The sequence below is a fragment of the Pyrgilauda ruficollis genome, unplaced genomic scaffold, assembly GCF_017590135.1.
Source record: "Pyrgilauda ruficollis isolate IOZ18807 unplaced genomic scaffold, ASM1759013v1 scaffold29, whole genome shotgun sequence".
Classification (NCBI taxonomy): Eukaryota; Metazoa; Chordata; class Aves; order Passeriformes; family Passeridae; genus Pyrgilauda; species Pyrgilauda ruficollis.
The window spans coordinates 15,109,498-15,128,711 of NW_024524266.1; the positions used below are offsets into that span (position 1 = coordinate 15,109,498).

General features: G+C 34.8%; 1 protein-coding gene across 8 annotated transcripts in view; it reads right to left on the reverse strand.

Annotated features, from left to right (window-relative positions):
* Window positions 1–19,214, reverse strand: part of DMD (dystrophin) — a 1,148,466-nt gene that overhangs the window by 237,001 nt on the left and 892,251 nt on the right. For all 8 annotated transcript variants that reach the window (XM_041472370.1, XM_041472371.1, XM_041472365.1 and 5 more), the window contains one exon: window positions 2,527–2,716. In XM_041472370.1, the coding sequence (XP_041328304.1) occupies window positions 2,527–2,716 (190 nt within the window). The remainder of the gene's footprint in view (window positions 1–2,526; window positions 2,717–19,214) is intronic.

Consider the following 19,214-nt stretch of genomic DNA (forward strand, 5'->3'; position numbering starts at 1 on the left):
CTCCTTGGAGTAACGGGTTTGTATCCTCGAAAATTCTCCAGAAAGTATTCTAACTGTGTGAATCACCTCAACTGCTACATTGCTGTCAGTTCAGACAAATGATGCATGCAAATACATGCTTGTACAAACAAACAGGGTGTTTATAATGCAACATTTTAATATAATTACATCATTGGGTAATTAGAATGTGCAGTTATATGTCTCACCTTTCTCCTTCTGCTACTGAACTGCTAACTACTAAGGAAAGATTAATCTTTATTAGTGACAATTGAGTTAATGGTTTCTGAACATGAAAAGGAAAACAAATGCCTAAAATGTGATATTTTCCTAGACAAGCAATTGCTTCTATATAAAAAGTTTCTGTACAGCAAGTCATTATTTTCCTAATTGTTTAAATTAATAAGATAAAGTTGGAAAGTGTAAAGCATGAAGCCAATGGATCACTAAAAGAGATCCTTGTCATTGCAGATGACAAGGATACAAAGCTACTACTGAACTCAGAAACTTAGGTTTTTTATTGTTTGTGTAGAAAATTATTTGTCAAAATACTGGTTTAAACTTAGTGGTTAAAAATATCAGATTAAAACAGAATTGTAGCATCTCAAGAGTCCTAGTGACTGTTTTCACATTATCCAATTCTATGGAACTGTGTAAAAAAAAAGACAGAGACTATGGATCTAAATCCATTTGTTATATTTGACCATAACTTTTATGTATTCTAATAAGCCCAGGGAGTCAAAATTTCTTTCCAAAGACTCATGAGACACTGTTATTTAATTAGAAAGCACCATTCTATTTTACCTCCTAGGATCTGAATTCAGCTTAGTTGGTGAGAGAAAAAAAAAAAAGAAAAAAAGATTTAATGCAGGAAAAAAATGTTGGAAAATTCTAATTCCAATTGAAAGAATTTAGGATTTTTTCTAGCTGGGGCAGGGCTTGCAGTTTTACTACACATACTGGATGATAGCAAACCATATTGAGGACATGGACTGTATTTGAATATGTCTGTTTTGATACCTGTACAATTTACGTACTGAGTTTCTTGGAATATACGGATTCTTAGTCTTTGCCTGATATGTTATATAGGGTAAGTATATTTCTGACCCACAATACAGAGTTAAAAGAAAGGTATATCACTTTTTATGCTTCATGTGGCTGATTGTATGCATTAGCGAGCAATAACTCCTTTCCACAAATAACGTAAATACATATTTCGGATACTCTGTGATGTTGTAAAGATCCTTTTTCTCAGAATCTTTTATATGCATAAACTGTGTGCAAACTACACATTTATGTCATGTTCTTGCTTTTCATCTTTATACATCAAAGTGAATTGTGAGCGAGAACTCCCACAAGCAGGGTGTGAAGCCTGAAAGAATCAATGCAGCAATACCTGAGAATCAGAATGAAAAGCCATACTCTCTTTCCTGATCATTCAGCTGGCATCATAAAATTGTTCTATTGATAAAATTGTGCTCCATTATCCAGTTTTAGCAAATACATAGACAATATTTGCACCACTATCAGGAAAATGTACCTGTTTGAACAAAAAGCTTTCACAGTAAAGACTTGATACAGAGCACTGGGTTATGACTACTGCAAATATTACCCATCATAATAAATGAATTTATTTTGCAGCTAAGAATTCTTGAACTACTATATAAATTTACTCTTTTTTTTTTTTTTAACACTTATGGCTAAATTTTTCACAGTATGTTTTTCATCATTAAATAAACTAAGGCACAGGGTATCCAGGGCCTTAAATCTCCAGTTTTGAACTTCCTGTCAAAATCAAAATAACGCACTATAAGTGAATACAAGAAATTTCTACACTGAAAAGGTCACTGAGCTTTGGAAGAGGCTGCCCATGGCAGGGGCTGAGTCAGCATCCCTGGAGCTACTAGAAGATGTGTAGATGTGGCTCTTGAGGACACAGTTCAGTGATGGCCATGGCAGTTCTGGGCTAATGGTTGACTTGATGATCTTAAAGGTCTTTTCCAAGCTAAACTATTATATGATTCTATCAATACTGGAATAAAGGGTCCTGCCTTCCAAACATGCAATCAACCTCATATTAAAAAAATTTAAGACCTCAAGCAAACATATCTGTATTCCTCTCAATAACTGTAGTGAAGACAATGCAATGGAAGTATAACAACATAGTTCAACAGCTTCATCTCAACTAATTAATTTTCTTTCTCCTCAGGATTCTCTGGAACAATAAATACAATATTATCTTTCTTTAAGATTTTTTTTCCCCCAGAGGAAAATAACTGTATGAGAACTGTCCAGGCATTTACTATGAAAATTTGCATCGTTATCTCTTTTTATTACCGCAATGGAGCGTGTTGACAATAGACTCCCAAATTGCCATTTCTTCATGTATTTGAAAGTAATGGAGAAAAACTAATTCAGTTAAGCTACAAAGAATATACTTGATGCAAATTATATAACTTCTATAAATATCAGATATGCTTGATAAACTCATGTTTGTCAAATGCCTCTACACTGAAGTGCTTGGCTTACCTGCCACTGTTGCATGAGGTCCCGAACCATTTTGGCATCCTCTAGTGTCTTTTCTTTGCGTGTAGCATCCTGCAGGACATTTGCAGTTGTTTCAGCTTCTGTAAGCCAAGCAAGGAACTTTTCGAGATCCAGGTAGAATTGCTGCAACATTCTTAGGGCTGATTCCAGAGCTGCTTCACGTTCACAAACCCTGCACAAGTACAAATAATCAAATACAGGGCTCTTTAGAAGAAAACAAACCTTAATCTTTAAATCAAAATATAAAAAAGACACACAAAATATTTTTCATGCACCAGTCAAGGTAACTTTGCTGATACATTAGCTACAGAACTAGTACTGTATGTTTAGCAGGTAGGGTTCCTTTTTTTATGTTTTCACATGAGAAGTTGTAAGTGGAATCAGTCTGACACAAAATTAAGCAAAAGTACTTCTTTCAAAGTACTATGCCTAAAATATGCACAATGGAAAATCAGAAGTAATTCCCTGGTTTTGTTTTAATAAAATATTATTTTTTTATATTTCAGTGGAAATACTTGCTTATTTTTAGAAATCAAAAATTAGATCCTAACCACTGCATGATACAATAAATTCAATGATTAATTTTCACTACTTGAAATATTTGGAGATTGTGTTCAACACCTTAAAGACTTGTAACACTAAAGGTTGTGGTGGGCTTTGTGTTTTTTATTAATGTATTATTATTTTAATTTGAATGTGATAAATTGCAAGGATGATCTCTATCAGTTTCAGGACAAAATACAATTTTTAAAGACAAAGACTATTTTATCCTTGGGGAAGGTCTAATTCAGATTATGAAAGGACACTAAAGATTTCAGCAACTCTGGTGCTGAAAAAACATTAAAGCAGATCTGTGTTATATCAACATTCATATGCAATGTAGGTGTCATGTATTCACTGATGTTTTTGCTTTGAACTTGAGCAAAATATGGATTTAGAATCATGAGCAGCTAAGTATGACACTGTTATTAGCACAAATCTGTTAAGGTTACTTACCTATTGTATTACATGCATATTTGTGTAAAACCAACATGATGCCTAAATAATTTTTTAAGATCTGAGAATACTTACTAAGATCATTTGGTAATGTGCATTACTTCAAGTGGAATGAATGCACTTTGATGCACAGCTATGCTATCTGTGGTGGTCTTCACATATCTCATTAGATTTCCTGCCTAGTTACTTAGGGAGAGACTAGGATACTAGATTCTAGCAGACATAACTTCTCAAGCCGTAATTAATCAGAGGAGGAAATGAAATTTCCAAGTGCTGATCTCTCTTTCTAATCCTGCTTCCTGTTGTGAAGGGGCTGTACTCCTTGGTAAGTGATATCCCCCTTAACCCCAGTTCACTAGGGGAAGTGAGAAAAGAAAAAACAACCTACCACAACAAGTTTTGCCAAGTGGCACTGACTTAACAATTTTTTTGACAAGCATATAGTTAATAATTGCAGCAGAGGATAGTAAGAACAGAAAAAGTCAGTCAGAGTATAGGCAAGGACAACCACTACAGGAAAAAATATCCTCCCTGAGAGACTAATGTCACAAAAACTGCCATATTTCTATTAAATTTTTAATCCTTTGACATCTTATTTGCTTTTTCCAATCATTTTGTTAAAAAAGGACTTATTTTTCATTCAAAAACTGAGAAAGCTACTGAATGCCTCGCTACAAACTCATCCATCAGGGATTTTTTAAAGCTTAAAAATGTACTGGATTTTCACCTCAGTTGCACCTGTTGCCACCAGCAAGAACTCTCCACATCATGGCATTGCTTAGGCTGCATTAGACTGTGTCCCCTGGGGGCTGTCAGTGGGAGACACTCAGCTGCAGGACAGTGAACATGATCTCTTTCCCAGCTTTATTCTACGTGGGCATAAACATGGCTTGTGGTCAGGCTACACTTCTAATTTAAAATAACTGCAATGAAAGAATTTGTTTTTTTTTTTTTTTTTTTTTAACTAAAGGCTAATTACATAGAAATGACACCTAAAGATACTAGCAATATACATGAAAAGATAATAAGACACAGAAAATCTTTTACCTGGAAAAGTCTGTATTGACCTATTTACCACTTTTAGCTCAAAACCAGCATTACATTTATTTAACACAACTTGGAAATGGAATACAATTTCATGAACTAAATATATTTTTTCCCAGTTCTTCAGAGCACAATTTTAGGATATGCTTTATAGCATTATTCTAATTCAATTTACAGTGCACAGCATGGCAGTTAATAGCCTTTGCAGAATCACATAAAACATTTTTTTCTCATGCAGTTCCTTCATAATATGAAAGGCACATTTTTAACTGCTGTACACCTGGATTCCTATAAATACATAGCAATACTCTAAAAATAACAACATTCTGCAAATACACAGTGAGATAAAAAACAAAACAAAACACAAGCACAGATATGAAAAAGATATTCAAAGGGAGAGCAATTTGGAGGACTACTCAAAGTCAGAATTAGTGTTTTAGAGAAACTCTTGAACTTCAAGAAAGAAATATAGCCTTTTATTGATCTGAGCAGAGAATGAAGTTTTTATCATGAAGAATCTTCTGGCACGTCTATGATGCACAGACATCTTATGGCGCATAATTCTTTCAGTCTACAGAAATGTGTTTCTTTATAAGCATACTAATACCATAATTCCACTGAAAATATGTAGTACATATACTACATATTTAGTTACTATGCAACTACATAATAGTTGCATTTTAAATTTTGGTACAGTTGACATGCAATAAATATTCAGCTACATTGACTGTCCTGCAGCATATCAATAAACTTCACTCTACTTGTCTTTCTCACTACAAAAGTATGAAGATAGAAAGGAAAAAGAAGGTCTAAACATGAAGAATAAAACTGAGCATCAAATCCAGCATATGCTAAATTGCTCAGAAGCATAGGGGTTAAAGAAATATGTATATTGAATGAGACATTGTTGCACAAAACCAAAAGATGCTTTCTCTTTAGTCTCCATTATCCAGGTATGTTTAATTTCACAGTGAGTGTAAACAGTAAGAAAAAAAATTAATGGGATAATAATGTTTTAACCTGTTATACTATGATATAAAAATAATCACAGAGTGTATAACCAAAAGCTTCTTATTCAAGGAAGAAACATTAAAGGTGGGATTAATCTTATTTTCATCTAGACACCCAAAAGACAGGCAAACCACTCCCTCTATAAAAGACACAGACACAGAATTTCTGGAATTCAGATTCTCCTCCCTTGCCTACATAGATCTGTTGTACCAGATCAAGGTCAGAGTAAACTATTTCTCCTGACTACAACAATAAATCACTTAGACTATTTTAATTTTACAAAAGCTTTCAATTTTTTTATGTCTAAAAGTAGGCAAGCTGGTCCCCAAACCCCCCTGTAAATTTGATTTTTAGGAACCAGTACCATCAGTGACAGTGGACTCTCCAGCTCTAGCTGTTGTATGAGCTTTGTGCAGGAAAGAAGTTATGATGCTCTTCTAAGTACATGTCAGCCCAAGGCTTTGAGTTGAGGGAATAATGGTGGCATGTCAGAGGAAGTGAGTCAAGCAATGTGTGAACATTTAAACTGCCAGGAAGGTGTTTTTAAGGGCTTTAAAAAAATGCACAAAAAGGGAAAGTTACCAGCCTCTGTTTCAGGACACTGCTGTCATGCTGAGAACTTTTAAAGCTAATATTTTTTAAACATAGCAGTATACAAATGTTCATGAAGAAAAGGAGGGTAAAATTAAGTTATCTCAGAATGTTCTGTGATTCAAGTTATTGCAGGAGTGCTTCATTCAGCACTACCAAATCCCATATTTACAACACAAGGAATACAGTGCTTGTAGGGGCTCTGCAAGCGTGAATATCAGATTTTTCTTCAGCTGTAATGTTTGCTACATAATTTGGAGCAAATCATTCACATTTTATGAGTATCTGTGTATTTCAAATTGCAATGCTTATTCACAGAACGAGATACATTGTGAGGGTCAGTGTGTGAATAATGCTTTGAGATGCTCAGCTAACAGGACTCGCAGAAAGTGCAGAGCACAAAATAACACACTGCTGTTCCCAAGGTATTTCTTTAAGAGCAATAAAAGTAAAGCAACTCTGTATCATTCAGTGTTCAATAGATCACTAAATCACACTTCCGTCTGCAGACTGCAGTGATCTAAAGTTATCTCTCTGAGATATAAAATAAAATATCCTGGACTACTGGCTGACAAAGCATCAGGAAATGGTTTTACTTCTACAATTCATGTGGTTTTCTCTCTATAATTGTATTTTCTCTTTTCTAACAGTGCAGTTCCATACAATAAAAAATAAAATAAAATTTAAAAAGTTACCTGAATTTCCTATATCCAGCCAACTATCACAAAAAATTTGAACTACATGCATCATCCTGTTAATGCTGGAAAAAGTTTGCACCATTTTCATAAGGTTTATATCAATTCTATGAATATGAAAAAGGAACAATTGTAAAGTTTTATTGGAATATTTAATTTTTTACTACTAAATAAATTTAAGCTCTCACTGGTAACTCTTCTTCAGCTGCTTTAACCTGTACTGATAAAGAACCTATCAAAGCAGGAGAATAATTTAACCTTAGATAAAGTTGGAACATAAAGAGATGTCACAGATATGAAAATTAAATTCTTAAAATAACTATTATTGATATAATTTTGAAGTGCAAATTCAAAATAAATCATATTCATTAATTTTGGGACTGCTCCAACTTTAAGGTTGGAGGACCTTTTTTTCAGAACCTAGGTACTACATTCTACAGTGCCAGTTAAAGTTATAAATACATGCCAGTAAGTGATGGATGTTCAGATTAACTCTGGAATGCCTGTTACAACATTCAGTGGGGAAAACTACGCTGAGACAGCATTTTAAGTACTGCTTTCCTGTGTTTCTCTGGATGTCAGCTAGCTCAACACCATGGTAAGAGACACTTAGGATTTTTGCAGCATCACTTCTGCATGAATGTGCCTTTTAGTTTGTCCATCTGAACAGAGGTACTAGGCTTTGTCTACTGTAGATCACTGGAATGTGGATGTGGATATAAATTTTTGGAGTGATCTTTTTATGTGCAAACTTATGTCCTACTAACACTATTTCAACTGGTTTGTTGGAAAATGTTGTTGGAAAATGTTCTAAAGTTGATCTTGCAGTACTGGAGATTGCTCGCATGTGTGCAACTACACCTCTGAAATAATTTTATTGCAAATGGCTAGAAAGCCTCAAATTGTAACTAAACTTAGAGCTACAACATCAGCATCCAAACTGCTTGAGATCAGTGTTCACATGTAGCTGACATATATCCCCAGGCCCTTGTCCTCTCATTATTCTGAGTGAGAAGCCAGGAAAGCTTTGGTGTGCTGGTACAGAATTTTGTACTCTAAAGACAGGCTTGGGAGCTGGCTGGGTATCAGCCAGCAGGTGGTGAGCAACTGGATCGTGCATCACTTGCCTCTCTTGGGTTCTGTTACTCTCTCTGTCCCTCTCATTACAGATACAATTAATATTAATAATTATATTAGTAGAATATTCAGTGTCATTCCAACCCTCCCCCAAATAAGTAAATTGTTCTTATTTAGCTTTTCTGGAGGAGAAACCCAGGAGATCTAGCTTTTCTTTCCAATTCTTCTCCCTGATGTAGGGAAGTGAGCAAGTGGTTGATGGTACTGAGTTGCTGGCTGGGTTTAAACCTTCACAGTGTAGTGCTTCTCTCTGCCTTCCATTAATTTCTCAACGACTTGATCTACAGCCTGAAAGTTGATTTGGCTTCTTCAGATAATCTGAAGGGCATCTCTGTCTTGGCTGCACTATCCACACTTATAACAAATGAATAACCAGTGATATAATTTTAAATTCCAGATTTAATTGGGCATACAGAGAGATTAAGTGCAACAGCTGGTCCAAAAGAGACACACAAAGGCAGCTCTCTGCTGATTCTCTTTATTTCTGCAGGAAGGAAGAACAAAAGACCTCAATGTCCCCATGATCTGATTGGAACTCAGAATGTCTTCACAGGGACAAAGTCCTGTTCTTTTCCTAGCAATCAGTTTCCTAAATGACAACACTTTCCTCAGATATGAAAATTACAACATTCTAAACCATCTCCTGATCATAATGATAAGTCCAAAGTTTGTCTTTTCTTAAAAATCTGTCGAGACAAAGGGAGAAATGCTTCAATGAACAGTTACTCACTCTACTAAACAAGATGCAAGTCATTTTTCCTGAACAACTTTCGTATTTTAAATCTCTTCAAAACAAGAAAATGTGTTTCTGTGCTTAGGAAAATGGATGCAGCAAGAGAGAGGAAGTAATTTCTTTTGCTACTGTTCATTGGCTAGCTTGTTTCTTAGCCTTATATTTTCGTATTTTAAATCTATTCAAAACAAGAAAATGTGTTTCTGGTGTTTCTGTGCTCAGGAAAATGGATGCAGCAAGAGAGAGGAAGTAATTTCTTTTGCTACTGTTCATTGGCTAGCTTGTTTCTTAGCCTTATAACTCTCAAAGACTTTCTTGAAAGAAACAGGATTTCTATAAAAATAACAAAAATCATCAACCCTTCTCACAGCATTTTCCTCTGAACTTTCTTTGTTACTAAAGATACTAAATCAATTTGAAGACATATTTTTGAATTTAGACTGTTTGTCCCATACATTTATTTTTAAAGCACAATAGATATTGAATAGCAAAAAGAGAAAAAAAAAAAACAACCAACCCCAACCCTGTATTTATCCATAGTTTCAGATCAGCCTTGGATATTACTCCCCCATCTATTCTACACCATTTTTTATGAGACTGAGAAGAGTTGCTAAAAACAAAGGAAATATCACCCCCTGGGGAGCAAAATCACACGTATGGACAGGACCTTTAAACAACCCCTTTTTAATTAAGCACCTGACAAGATCAGCACAAGGGCATCTGTGTTATCCTGTAGGAAAACTCATCATCAACCTTTTAAAAAAAAATTTCTATCTCTATTTTATTCACTTATGGGTTCCTACATTCCCAAAATGCCTCTTAATGGTATAAAAAAGAGAGAGTTAGAGGGAATGTTTTCCAACAGGCTTTTCTTGCCCTCATCACTTTTGTCTCCTTTCCCTAGCTTGCTTTGGCATAGGTTAGGAATATATAAAAACATATTATAAGTGTACATCTCCAACCATCATAACCATAGATTATCACACTTACATGGTGAGCTACAGAACAACCATTAATGAAAAGAAGGAGATTCCTTTGTAATTACAATCAAATACAGGTTATCCTTTATGCTATTGAAAACAGTTTATGTTTCCTTGTGATTTTTTATCTCCCGATAAATTTTCATTAAAGTCAATCGGTTTCCAGAGAGTAAATCGTAACTGTTACCAGGTTAATGAGAAGGGAATCTGAACAACATTCAACAATCACAGACATATGAGGTATCATTAAAAATTATTTATAGACACAGAATAATATTCTGATTAATTCACTCCAGAGGCTTTTCTAAATAGCCCTCAATCAAATTTTAAGGAAATATCTTAAACCACTAAATAAGTAAAAAAAGAAAAAAAGAAAAAGAAAGAAAAAGAAAGAGAGAAAGAGAAAGGAAAAAACAAAACAAAATCCAACAGAACAAAGAACCTGGTAACCCCCCTCCCCTCAGTTCTCTGAACCCACAGAACAGATTCCAGTCTAACCCGTGTATAATTCAAGTAATGCCCCAATAAGACATGGGAAGATAACATTTAATAATTCTGTTACTCCTATTGAAGAGAGAAGTCAGAAAAAGAAGAAATACTAAAATCAAAACTTAAACCAAACAGACAAAACTAGTCTCTTATTCTAACAAAAGAAGCAAAAAATATTGTTCTGTTTGTCTTCTTCATGCTTCATGGTCTATAATATGTAGAATTAAGTTTTTTCTTGCATTCTGAAACATATAATTCTTTCAAAATTCCAAGACAGTCAAGAATACCATTTAATAAACAGCATATTAATTACTCAGATGTAATTTAGTAAGATAAAATCTTTGCTTTCTAAGACAGTGAAGTATAATTTAAAATGATTATGGAACTAATTATATTCTAAAGGCACTTGTTTTCTTAGCCTTACTTACTGCAAAAACAACTAGATTTAATAAGACTGTGAAGTGCACTGATGGCATTACATGAAATCAATTAGGGCTCACAAAGGATACTATTAAACTGCTAGTGTTGTTTTCATTTGGAGCATCAGCCTCTGAGGGCTGAACTCCATGGACTAGCAAAAAAGTGATTTGCTACCATGCAAGAGAGAGAGAAGCCTCAATTCCCAGGCTGGAAAACTTGTCTGGCAGCACTTACAGTTCTTATTGTACCATGCGTCATATTAAGTAACATTAAATAAACACTTAGATAAACACACACATTATTTTTCCCTCTCTAAAACATGGGCCTCAAGTAGTGCTCACATTACACAAAGATGCTGACAGATCAGACTGGTTCAATATATTTTAAAACATGTATTCTGTCAACATATTTCAAGAAGCATAAAATACTAACCAGAAAAAAACAAAACAGATCTGTAAAATTCAGGCCAGAAGCAGCTGGTAACAAAAACTGGTCAGCATCTGAGTAAGAAGGAGAGAAGGCAGCCTGCCTATTGCCTCTTATGTTTATACAATTAAAAAAAAATATTAGTTGCAATAACCACTCCATACCTTATACATTTATTTTTTACTCTTCAGGAAATTTCAAACTCCAACAGAAAACTGAAATATAGAATAAGTTCTCCACTATAAGGAGATAATCTGATTAAAATAGATCTGCTGCAGAAAGATGGCAAAACATCAGGAACTACAACCAGAGGTATATGAGAATATAGAGAAATACTAATAATTTATTATTATGCAGATTCAATAACATGGAAAGAAACTACAGCTCTAGTTCTCTTCCTCAGGATCATGCAAATAGAAATAAATAATTAAGTAGTGAATTTCCAGAGCCCAGTTCAGCAAATTCACATGGTATTAAACTCACTCTCTGTTCAACAGAACTTCAGCATGTGTTTGATACAAAAGCCTTACAGAGAAAATCCTAACTCCACTGAGGATGAATGGCTAACCTTCAGCTGACTTCAAAGAGAACAGGATGTTCTCTGATAGTTCTACCTCAATTCTTTTTTGGATGAATTTCAAAGACAAAAATTCTTAGTAGGAGAAATCATAACCCTTCAAACAACAATTCTGGACCATTTAACAGAGTGGAGAGAGACATAAATACACCAAATCTCTAAGTCTAGGAGTGAGGAAGTCTGACTATTCTGTTATGAAGAGACAAGAGAAAAATGGATATACCTGAACCTTTGTGTGCTCACAGGCAATTGTGGCAGAGTCATCCAAATCTTTCTCTTAAATAGTGTGTGATTTCCTTCTTAATGATCTTTCAAATAGTTATCAGGTGTTTACTTTAAAAAGATACTTGATTTGCCTTGAGATCTATCATTTTGTACTCATTGCCATGCAAGTATCCTCTGTATATTACAGATAATTTATCCAGTATCTGAGGAGATGCATTTCTTTTCCTTAACATATGCCTACCTGTTCTCAAACACTTTCCAAACTTTAGTCAGGGAAATGAACACATAACTGATGCATTCATCAGCTTAACTGGTGATTCAGCTTTACTTCAGCTTATGCACAGAAATCCATAAAGATTATCATAACCTCTTTACAAGCACCTATTTGGGAAGCAAGTTAAGGAAGTGAAGTTTTGTTGCAGAAACCCCTTGAATTAAAGAAAACTGAGATTGAGAGTATATAATGTGGTCAAGGTAAATAATGTTCAACCCTGAGCATTAGGAGCCTTTTTCAAGGGAGTAGTAAATGGTGGTATTTAGTGCAGTAATGAACCACTGGGAAAAAGGTATGAAGAGCAAAATAGCAGATTTATTCAGATTAGCCAAACCTGGAAGAATTTAAACAATTCCAAATGGGAAAAGCCATTAGCAATGTGTTAGCAGAAAGATTCAATAGATGTGTTCAAAACAACAGACACTACAAGAAATATTTAAACTCCGTATAATCTGACAGCCTCTGAACTAGCTGTAGCCTTGAAGAAATTCAGTATTTTAAATCAAGACCAACAGCTTAATGAAGGTTCCAATACATATTAGCATGTGAAAGATAGTAAAAATGAAAGGAATAATTATTCTTATTAAAGGAATAATTATTCTTGTCCATCTTTAACCCACTCTCCTGAGACTGGGCTGTGTACCTTGTCCCAGCCAGCAGAAAGGAGAGTAACAGCAGACATAAGAGCAGGGACATGATGGGAAAACAAATTTAGCTAAAGCAAAATTTAATGAATACATTCCATACTTCTACTTTTATCTTCCCCAACATGAAAAGAAGTAACAGTGACAAATGTCCACAGCTCTAAGGGGTCAGCACAGTATAAAAAGGAAGGGGGTTAAGCAAAGGCAGATCTGAACTAAGATTTCTTAGTGCCATCTTATTTCACAAGTGTATTCTGCTGGTGTTTCCACAGGAAAAAAAAGGAGAAGACAAGCACTGGAAGAGCTGCCCCCCATCCTCACTGAGAAACTTACAAGTCAACTACCTCAAAAATAAATCTAACTTCTTGGAATCAGTAAAGGTATATTGTTCATCAACTGACACTGCTGGTAATTCACTGACATAGCTGAAGCATCAGCCTCAGACATGCACCAAGCATCAAGAACTCATGGAAATTTTGGAACTGTTTACCATTACTGGTAAGAAACATCATCAAGTTTTTCAGATTTTAAGGCAAAAAATAACTGAACCTAGCACATATAAGCCATGTTGTGGGGTACAGAAAACACATCCAAGCTAGAGTTAAAAAATCCCAACACTAAATTAGACTCTAACTTGATGTGAATTTAGAAAACAAAAAAATCATATACATTAAAGGAAATAAAAAAACCTAGAAAAGAAAATAAGGACAAAAGCAAACATATAACACTACCAAGATAAAATGAAAAAGGGAAATGGAAATGAAAAATGGATGATGGAAATGGGCATTGCAAGCTTGGCCCTTTAGACCCTTCACAAAACTCTGCTTTTACCATACAATGTGTCAATTAAACCAATGAAATCTCAGAAATACATGGCACATTTTAAACAGATAAAAATAATACCATGAAGTGGACCCATATGATGCATTGCCACAAGGCACTACTGTGCTTAAGCAGGTATTACTCAGATATGTAACTGATTATGTATCTTGCACAAAGGAAAAACCTGCAGAAATGCCAGCTAGAGTGATAGTTCCAAGAGCTATTATTTCTTATCATTTGTAGAAGATAATATTTTTTTATAATTTGCAGGAGATGTAATGCTTAGTAGCTGGGAAGTGCTCTACATTTCTTATATTTGTCAGGGAATATAAATTTGGGGTATTGGTCAAAATTTAATTGATATTGGATGACAAACAACATGAACATACAACAAAATCTTTTCCTTTTCACAAATTCCTTGCTTACTTACTGTTTTCCATTTTATGCACCTGTATCAGATTCACCATAAATGCTCTGTCCTCAAGATTTACCAGGGGAATCTCACCTCTCCTCAGTGATTCCTCACCATGCCTATTTTGGGACATGCAAGAAAACCACATTGCTAATTCTACTGCTTTCCAATCTGCCCTCTGTGTTGCCACTTCCCCAAAGCTCTGCCTTGGTCAGCAAGAGTCACAGCCATCAGCCTCTTGTGCCACTGATCCTTATCAGGAATAATGGGGACTCATTATTTATTGATTTCTTTGTTTCTTTATATAAAAACATGTGATTGATTGAAATTTCAGTCATAGCTAAACAACAGCCACACAAAAAAGGCAAGCACTGCTGTTGTCAACTTGACATGTTTGCTGGTAACCTCCAAAGAGAGACTAAGCATTTAATAGCAGACTGAATTATCATTGGTTTCAAGCATGACTGACAAGCCAGCAAGGGGAAATCTTAAACTGCCTGCACAGCAGCTGAAGAAATACAAAAATACAGGGAAAACACCAGGGGGAAAAAAAGCTATCACAATAATAACAATGCAAACAAAACATGACAACTAAGGTCAAATTCCTTTTCCTGGCACTCTCACTCAGTCCATCAGCTTTATTAATTTCTGTTCAGTTTGTTTTAAAGGACATGAAGCCTGATAAGAAGTCTATGGAGGGGACTGAAAAGACATTCATTTGTTCTATGAGCTGTGGATGAAAGCAACAATCAGTTTGCTGTAGTTTGTTAATTTATATACAGAATAATAGGAAATAGATTTAAGGTTAGAATTTCAGGGCACAGAGCATTAGCTTCTGTTCTTGTTCAAACAAACTAAAATTTTCTAATTACTGTAGAAAATCTCACCTTTAAGAGAAAGAACAACACATTTGTCTTAATTTTCTAATGGGAGTGGAACAGAAATTGAAATTTCTGTTCTTTCACAAACCAAACTTATTCTTCTTTCAGTACCTTGCTCCTCCTTCATCTCCTGCATATGCAAAAGAGGAAAATTTCTGAAATAGGGCAGTTCTTTGATATACCCACATTAAGCTTCAGTTATGATTGAAGTCTGGCCACAAAACTGCTCTCCCTTTAGAATTCTGTTCTATAAACTATTTAATGATTTTGTCGAGTAGAATTTCCCTTGAACACCAGTACCGTCCTCCTTTTCAACAGAAAGGAGTAAAGAACATTTGACACACAGTAATTATGAACAAAGAAACAGAATTTTATTTTAATCAAGACCAAAATAAAATCCAAGAATGAGGGAAAAAAAATGAAATAGCAAGTGTCAGAGCAGTAAGGAATGGTCCTGTAAACACATTTCCTGCTTAGTTTCTGTTGGTAACTTGCTCACTGTATTGGAAACTGATGACCTCACTGTAAGATAACAGCCCTATTCTCCTTTTTAATTGTGTACAATTAAATCATTAACACTGGATTACAGTTGGAGCATGGTGCTAGTAACAGCAAGGTCCTGGGTTCCATCCCTTTATGGGCCATTCACTTAAGAGCTGGACTGGATGATCTTTGTGGGTATCATACCTCAGAATATTCTCCGATTCAAAACCCAAAACAACTAAGCTCTCAATGAACTGAATTCATGGTGTCTAGAAATCTGAGCAAATCCTTTGTGGAACAGAAAAAAACCAGCCATTTAATTTAAAAACAGCAACACTTTTTGGTGTGAGGTCATTTTTGTTCATCTGTGGGAGGACCTATCAGACCTACAGATGATCTATTGCTTTTCTGGAAGAGATAAGGGTACTAGACTATATATACACTCAAGTGGTGGGAAAATTTACTTTCATTAAACTCATGCTAAAACTTTTAAGAAACTCATCCCTGAAGTCACAAGGATCCATAGATCCTTTTGTCAAATACTGTATTACTGATGCTACTCTCTCCTGAAATAACTCAAGAACTCTTTTCTTTTTATAATCGTAAAAGACTTTCTCAAAAATCACAGGAATATGTTCACAAAGGTGGAAATGATGAATCACACAGTATTCTGGGTAACATTGCCTTTTCAATGCATCCTACCAGCATTTTGAAAGCATATCCAAGACTATACTCTCAAAAATTAAACCAAAAATATTCACTACCACCGACTGAATTCTCATCTTAGGTCTGATGTCAGCACTGCACAAAAAAGTGCTGCCAGCTGAGTGGAGGTTAAGATAAAACTAGAATATAAGCAGCTAAGATGACTTTTTAGATCTTCTGATTATATGAGCTTTGTCTGGCACCTTCATTTACTTCTTTTTACGATTTATTTTTCTTATAAGGGATGAAATGTCATCATTCTGAGGGGTGTCAGGAAGGAAACATAGCAAAGCATTGTTAACTGATGTCATTGCTGGTAAGACTGATCTTATATTTGGTACCTAAATATTTGCTTGAGATTGTAGGCATTTTAGTAAAATGTCTTTCAAATATGTTACCTCTCTTTTATCTATTATCATAAAATAATCCCTCTGCAATGAATGTTTTTTTTTTAGGTGTGCTTTTAAAAATGGATATATTAAGAAATTATATAAGTAAAACATAAACCGAAAAACATAACAAATTAAAATGAAAGCATTTAAACCTTGCCATTCCCACCCTTCTCATAGTCCTTGTCTGAGGATTTAAAAGAAAGGTAACAGGTTGAAACAAAGAAAGCAAAAAATACTGAAATCTCTTGTCATAAAAAAATCTTAAGTAACTTTCAAGACATCCATATTCTAAACACAAAAAGCAATATTTTTGCATCACAAACAGCAAATATAGAGCTTTTCTTTATAGTTTGCTGGAGAGTAACTTTTGAGAAGTGTGGAGTGCTTTACTGCCAAATTAGTTTCATTAAAATGAAAGGCTTCTTGCGCCCACTTCTTTAATAAAAAAGACATGAGGATCCCATATATAATTCAGACTTTTCAGAATAGTGCCAGATTAAAGGTTTTTTTGAAATCTTTGTCTGTTTTATTCAAAATAATAGTCAACAGAGATGCATTAGTTCTTCAAAATTAATATGCTGACATATAAAATTATTTGGTCCTTGACATAATCTCAACTGTGATACCTCAGACGGCAGAGATTCACTTTTGTTTAGTGTGACCAGTTTTACTGATGGAGTGAAAGTATTTCAGTCCTTAAAGTTTTCATACAAAGAGAAGTTCTCAAAGGCAGCATCTGACAAACATCTAGACTGAGAACTTCTTCCTGAAATGGTGTGGGCAGCCAAGATAAATGTATTATCAACATCAACATAAATGCCCCACAATTACAATATTTTCCAACAGACTTTGCAATTTTAAATTAGAATCCATTGCTAAGCTGGTGTAAATAACAAGCTTCAGCATGACACGTTCATTGCAAAGAAGCAGTCTCTCCTTGTGTCTACTTTCTTTGAGCCTGGCAAAATTATATTGAAAACCAATCAATAAATCACCACAGCAGGATGATAAAAATGAAAATTATCATAGTATTTTTTTTTGAGAAAAAATAAAATTGCATCAGCAAATGACATTTTTCGTCTTCATCTAAAGTAACATTTGCAAGGATTTCTTGCTCACACCCCCATGAATGCAGCTCTATAGCCAGGACAACAACTGCAGGCACAGATGTGTAAACAGACTTCTCAAGTAAACAATATTCCCATGGCCACAAAGTGTGCCTGCACAGAGAATTTTTGGAGCTGCTCACACTCACGGTACTATACAGATTTTAGGAACGCAAACCAAGCTTCAAAACAGCAGGAGAATGGGAAGGGAAAGGATGAGTTTGCTTGGAGACTGTGAATTCTTTGCTGCTTGACTTGAACAGCCCAAGCCAAAATGAGCAGATAAGCTTTCAAGAAATGGCTCCTAGATACAGTCTAGATACTGGAACCAACTATGAATCTTCAGGATAACTCAACAAAATTTACACTTCTGGCTGCTGCTGCTGTGTAAATGCAGTTTTTCTACCCAGAATGCAATACAACTGTAAAGCAAATGTGATTACTTCCACAAGTAACATAAAGTAAAGTAGTTAGGAAGGGTACAGTATATTAAGAAAACCTGTCTACAGCAGAATGATTCTGCTCTTTCTGTGCAGGTAACAAAATTATACTTACAAAATTCATGTACAGATAAAGGTTGCATTCTAATATTTGTGTCTTTATAACAAGCAACAGCTGATTAAGAATAGTTTGCTGCTGAAAGACCAAATCTAGATTATGACCTTTTCACAGTTAGAATTACTGTTTTATTGTGCATTTACATATGAAGGAGATATGCATCATACTTTTGTACTGATTATGTCCTTAGTTTGTTTGGCCAATTACATTTTATACTGTCCAGCTGACATGCAAAATCAATGTGTTTATACAACTGCCTAAATTAGAGAATTAACACCATTCTTAGTAAAACATGGGAGCTGGTACCTCAGATCTTTCAAACAGGTTTAGAAACCCATTTCCTTGCCTCTCCTTACACTGATTTTTCTCTGTTCGTACCTTGTAGTGGGGAAAAGAAAGTTACTTTTTATACTTTTTAGTTATACTTTTCTTCTAGATTGTGGTGTGTCTTCTATATCGTCTCAGGAGCCAAAAAAGCATCTTGAGCAGTGAAAGCTCCCAACACCTGCTGTGTGGCCTGAACTCCATTGAGCTTGGCCACAGGAATTGGTGGGTGATGTGAATATTTGAAGATGTCTATTACACAGTGGTGGTATGGAATCCTAAAGAATTCTCAGAGTATGTTAGACAATTATTTTCATTATAGACACTCCATTTAAGATAGATCTAAGTCCATTTTTAGTTTGATATTTAGCACAATTAGTGGATTCACAGGAAAGGAAAAACTACAAGCAGCTGCTGAGATTTTTGTATAGCATTAAACATAAAAAGTTTGTGCCCACAAAAGGAGGAAGTAACATAACACCATAAAACATTTTTTTCACGTAGCAAATTTCTAATGGTTGCTTCTATCATTGCCCTTTTTCCCCTCTTGAAAAGATTTCAGTTCATCTGTTAGATTTATTTTTGTTAGTGGAAGCAATAGATATTACTTTCTCTTTAAGTGCTTCAGCTTAAATAATATGGCAATTTGTTGGAAAGCCAGTGCTTCTAAAGAAGAAGAGGCCTGTTTACAAGTCAGTCTGGCTTTTGCCCAAGTGATCAGTTCATGTGCTTTTTAGTGTATTTT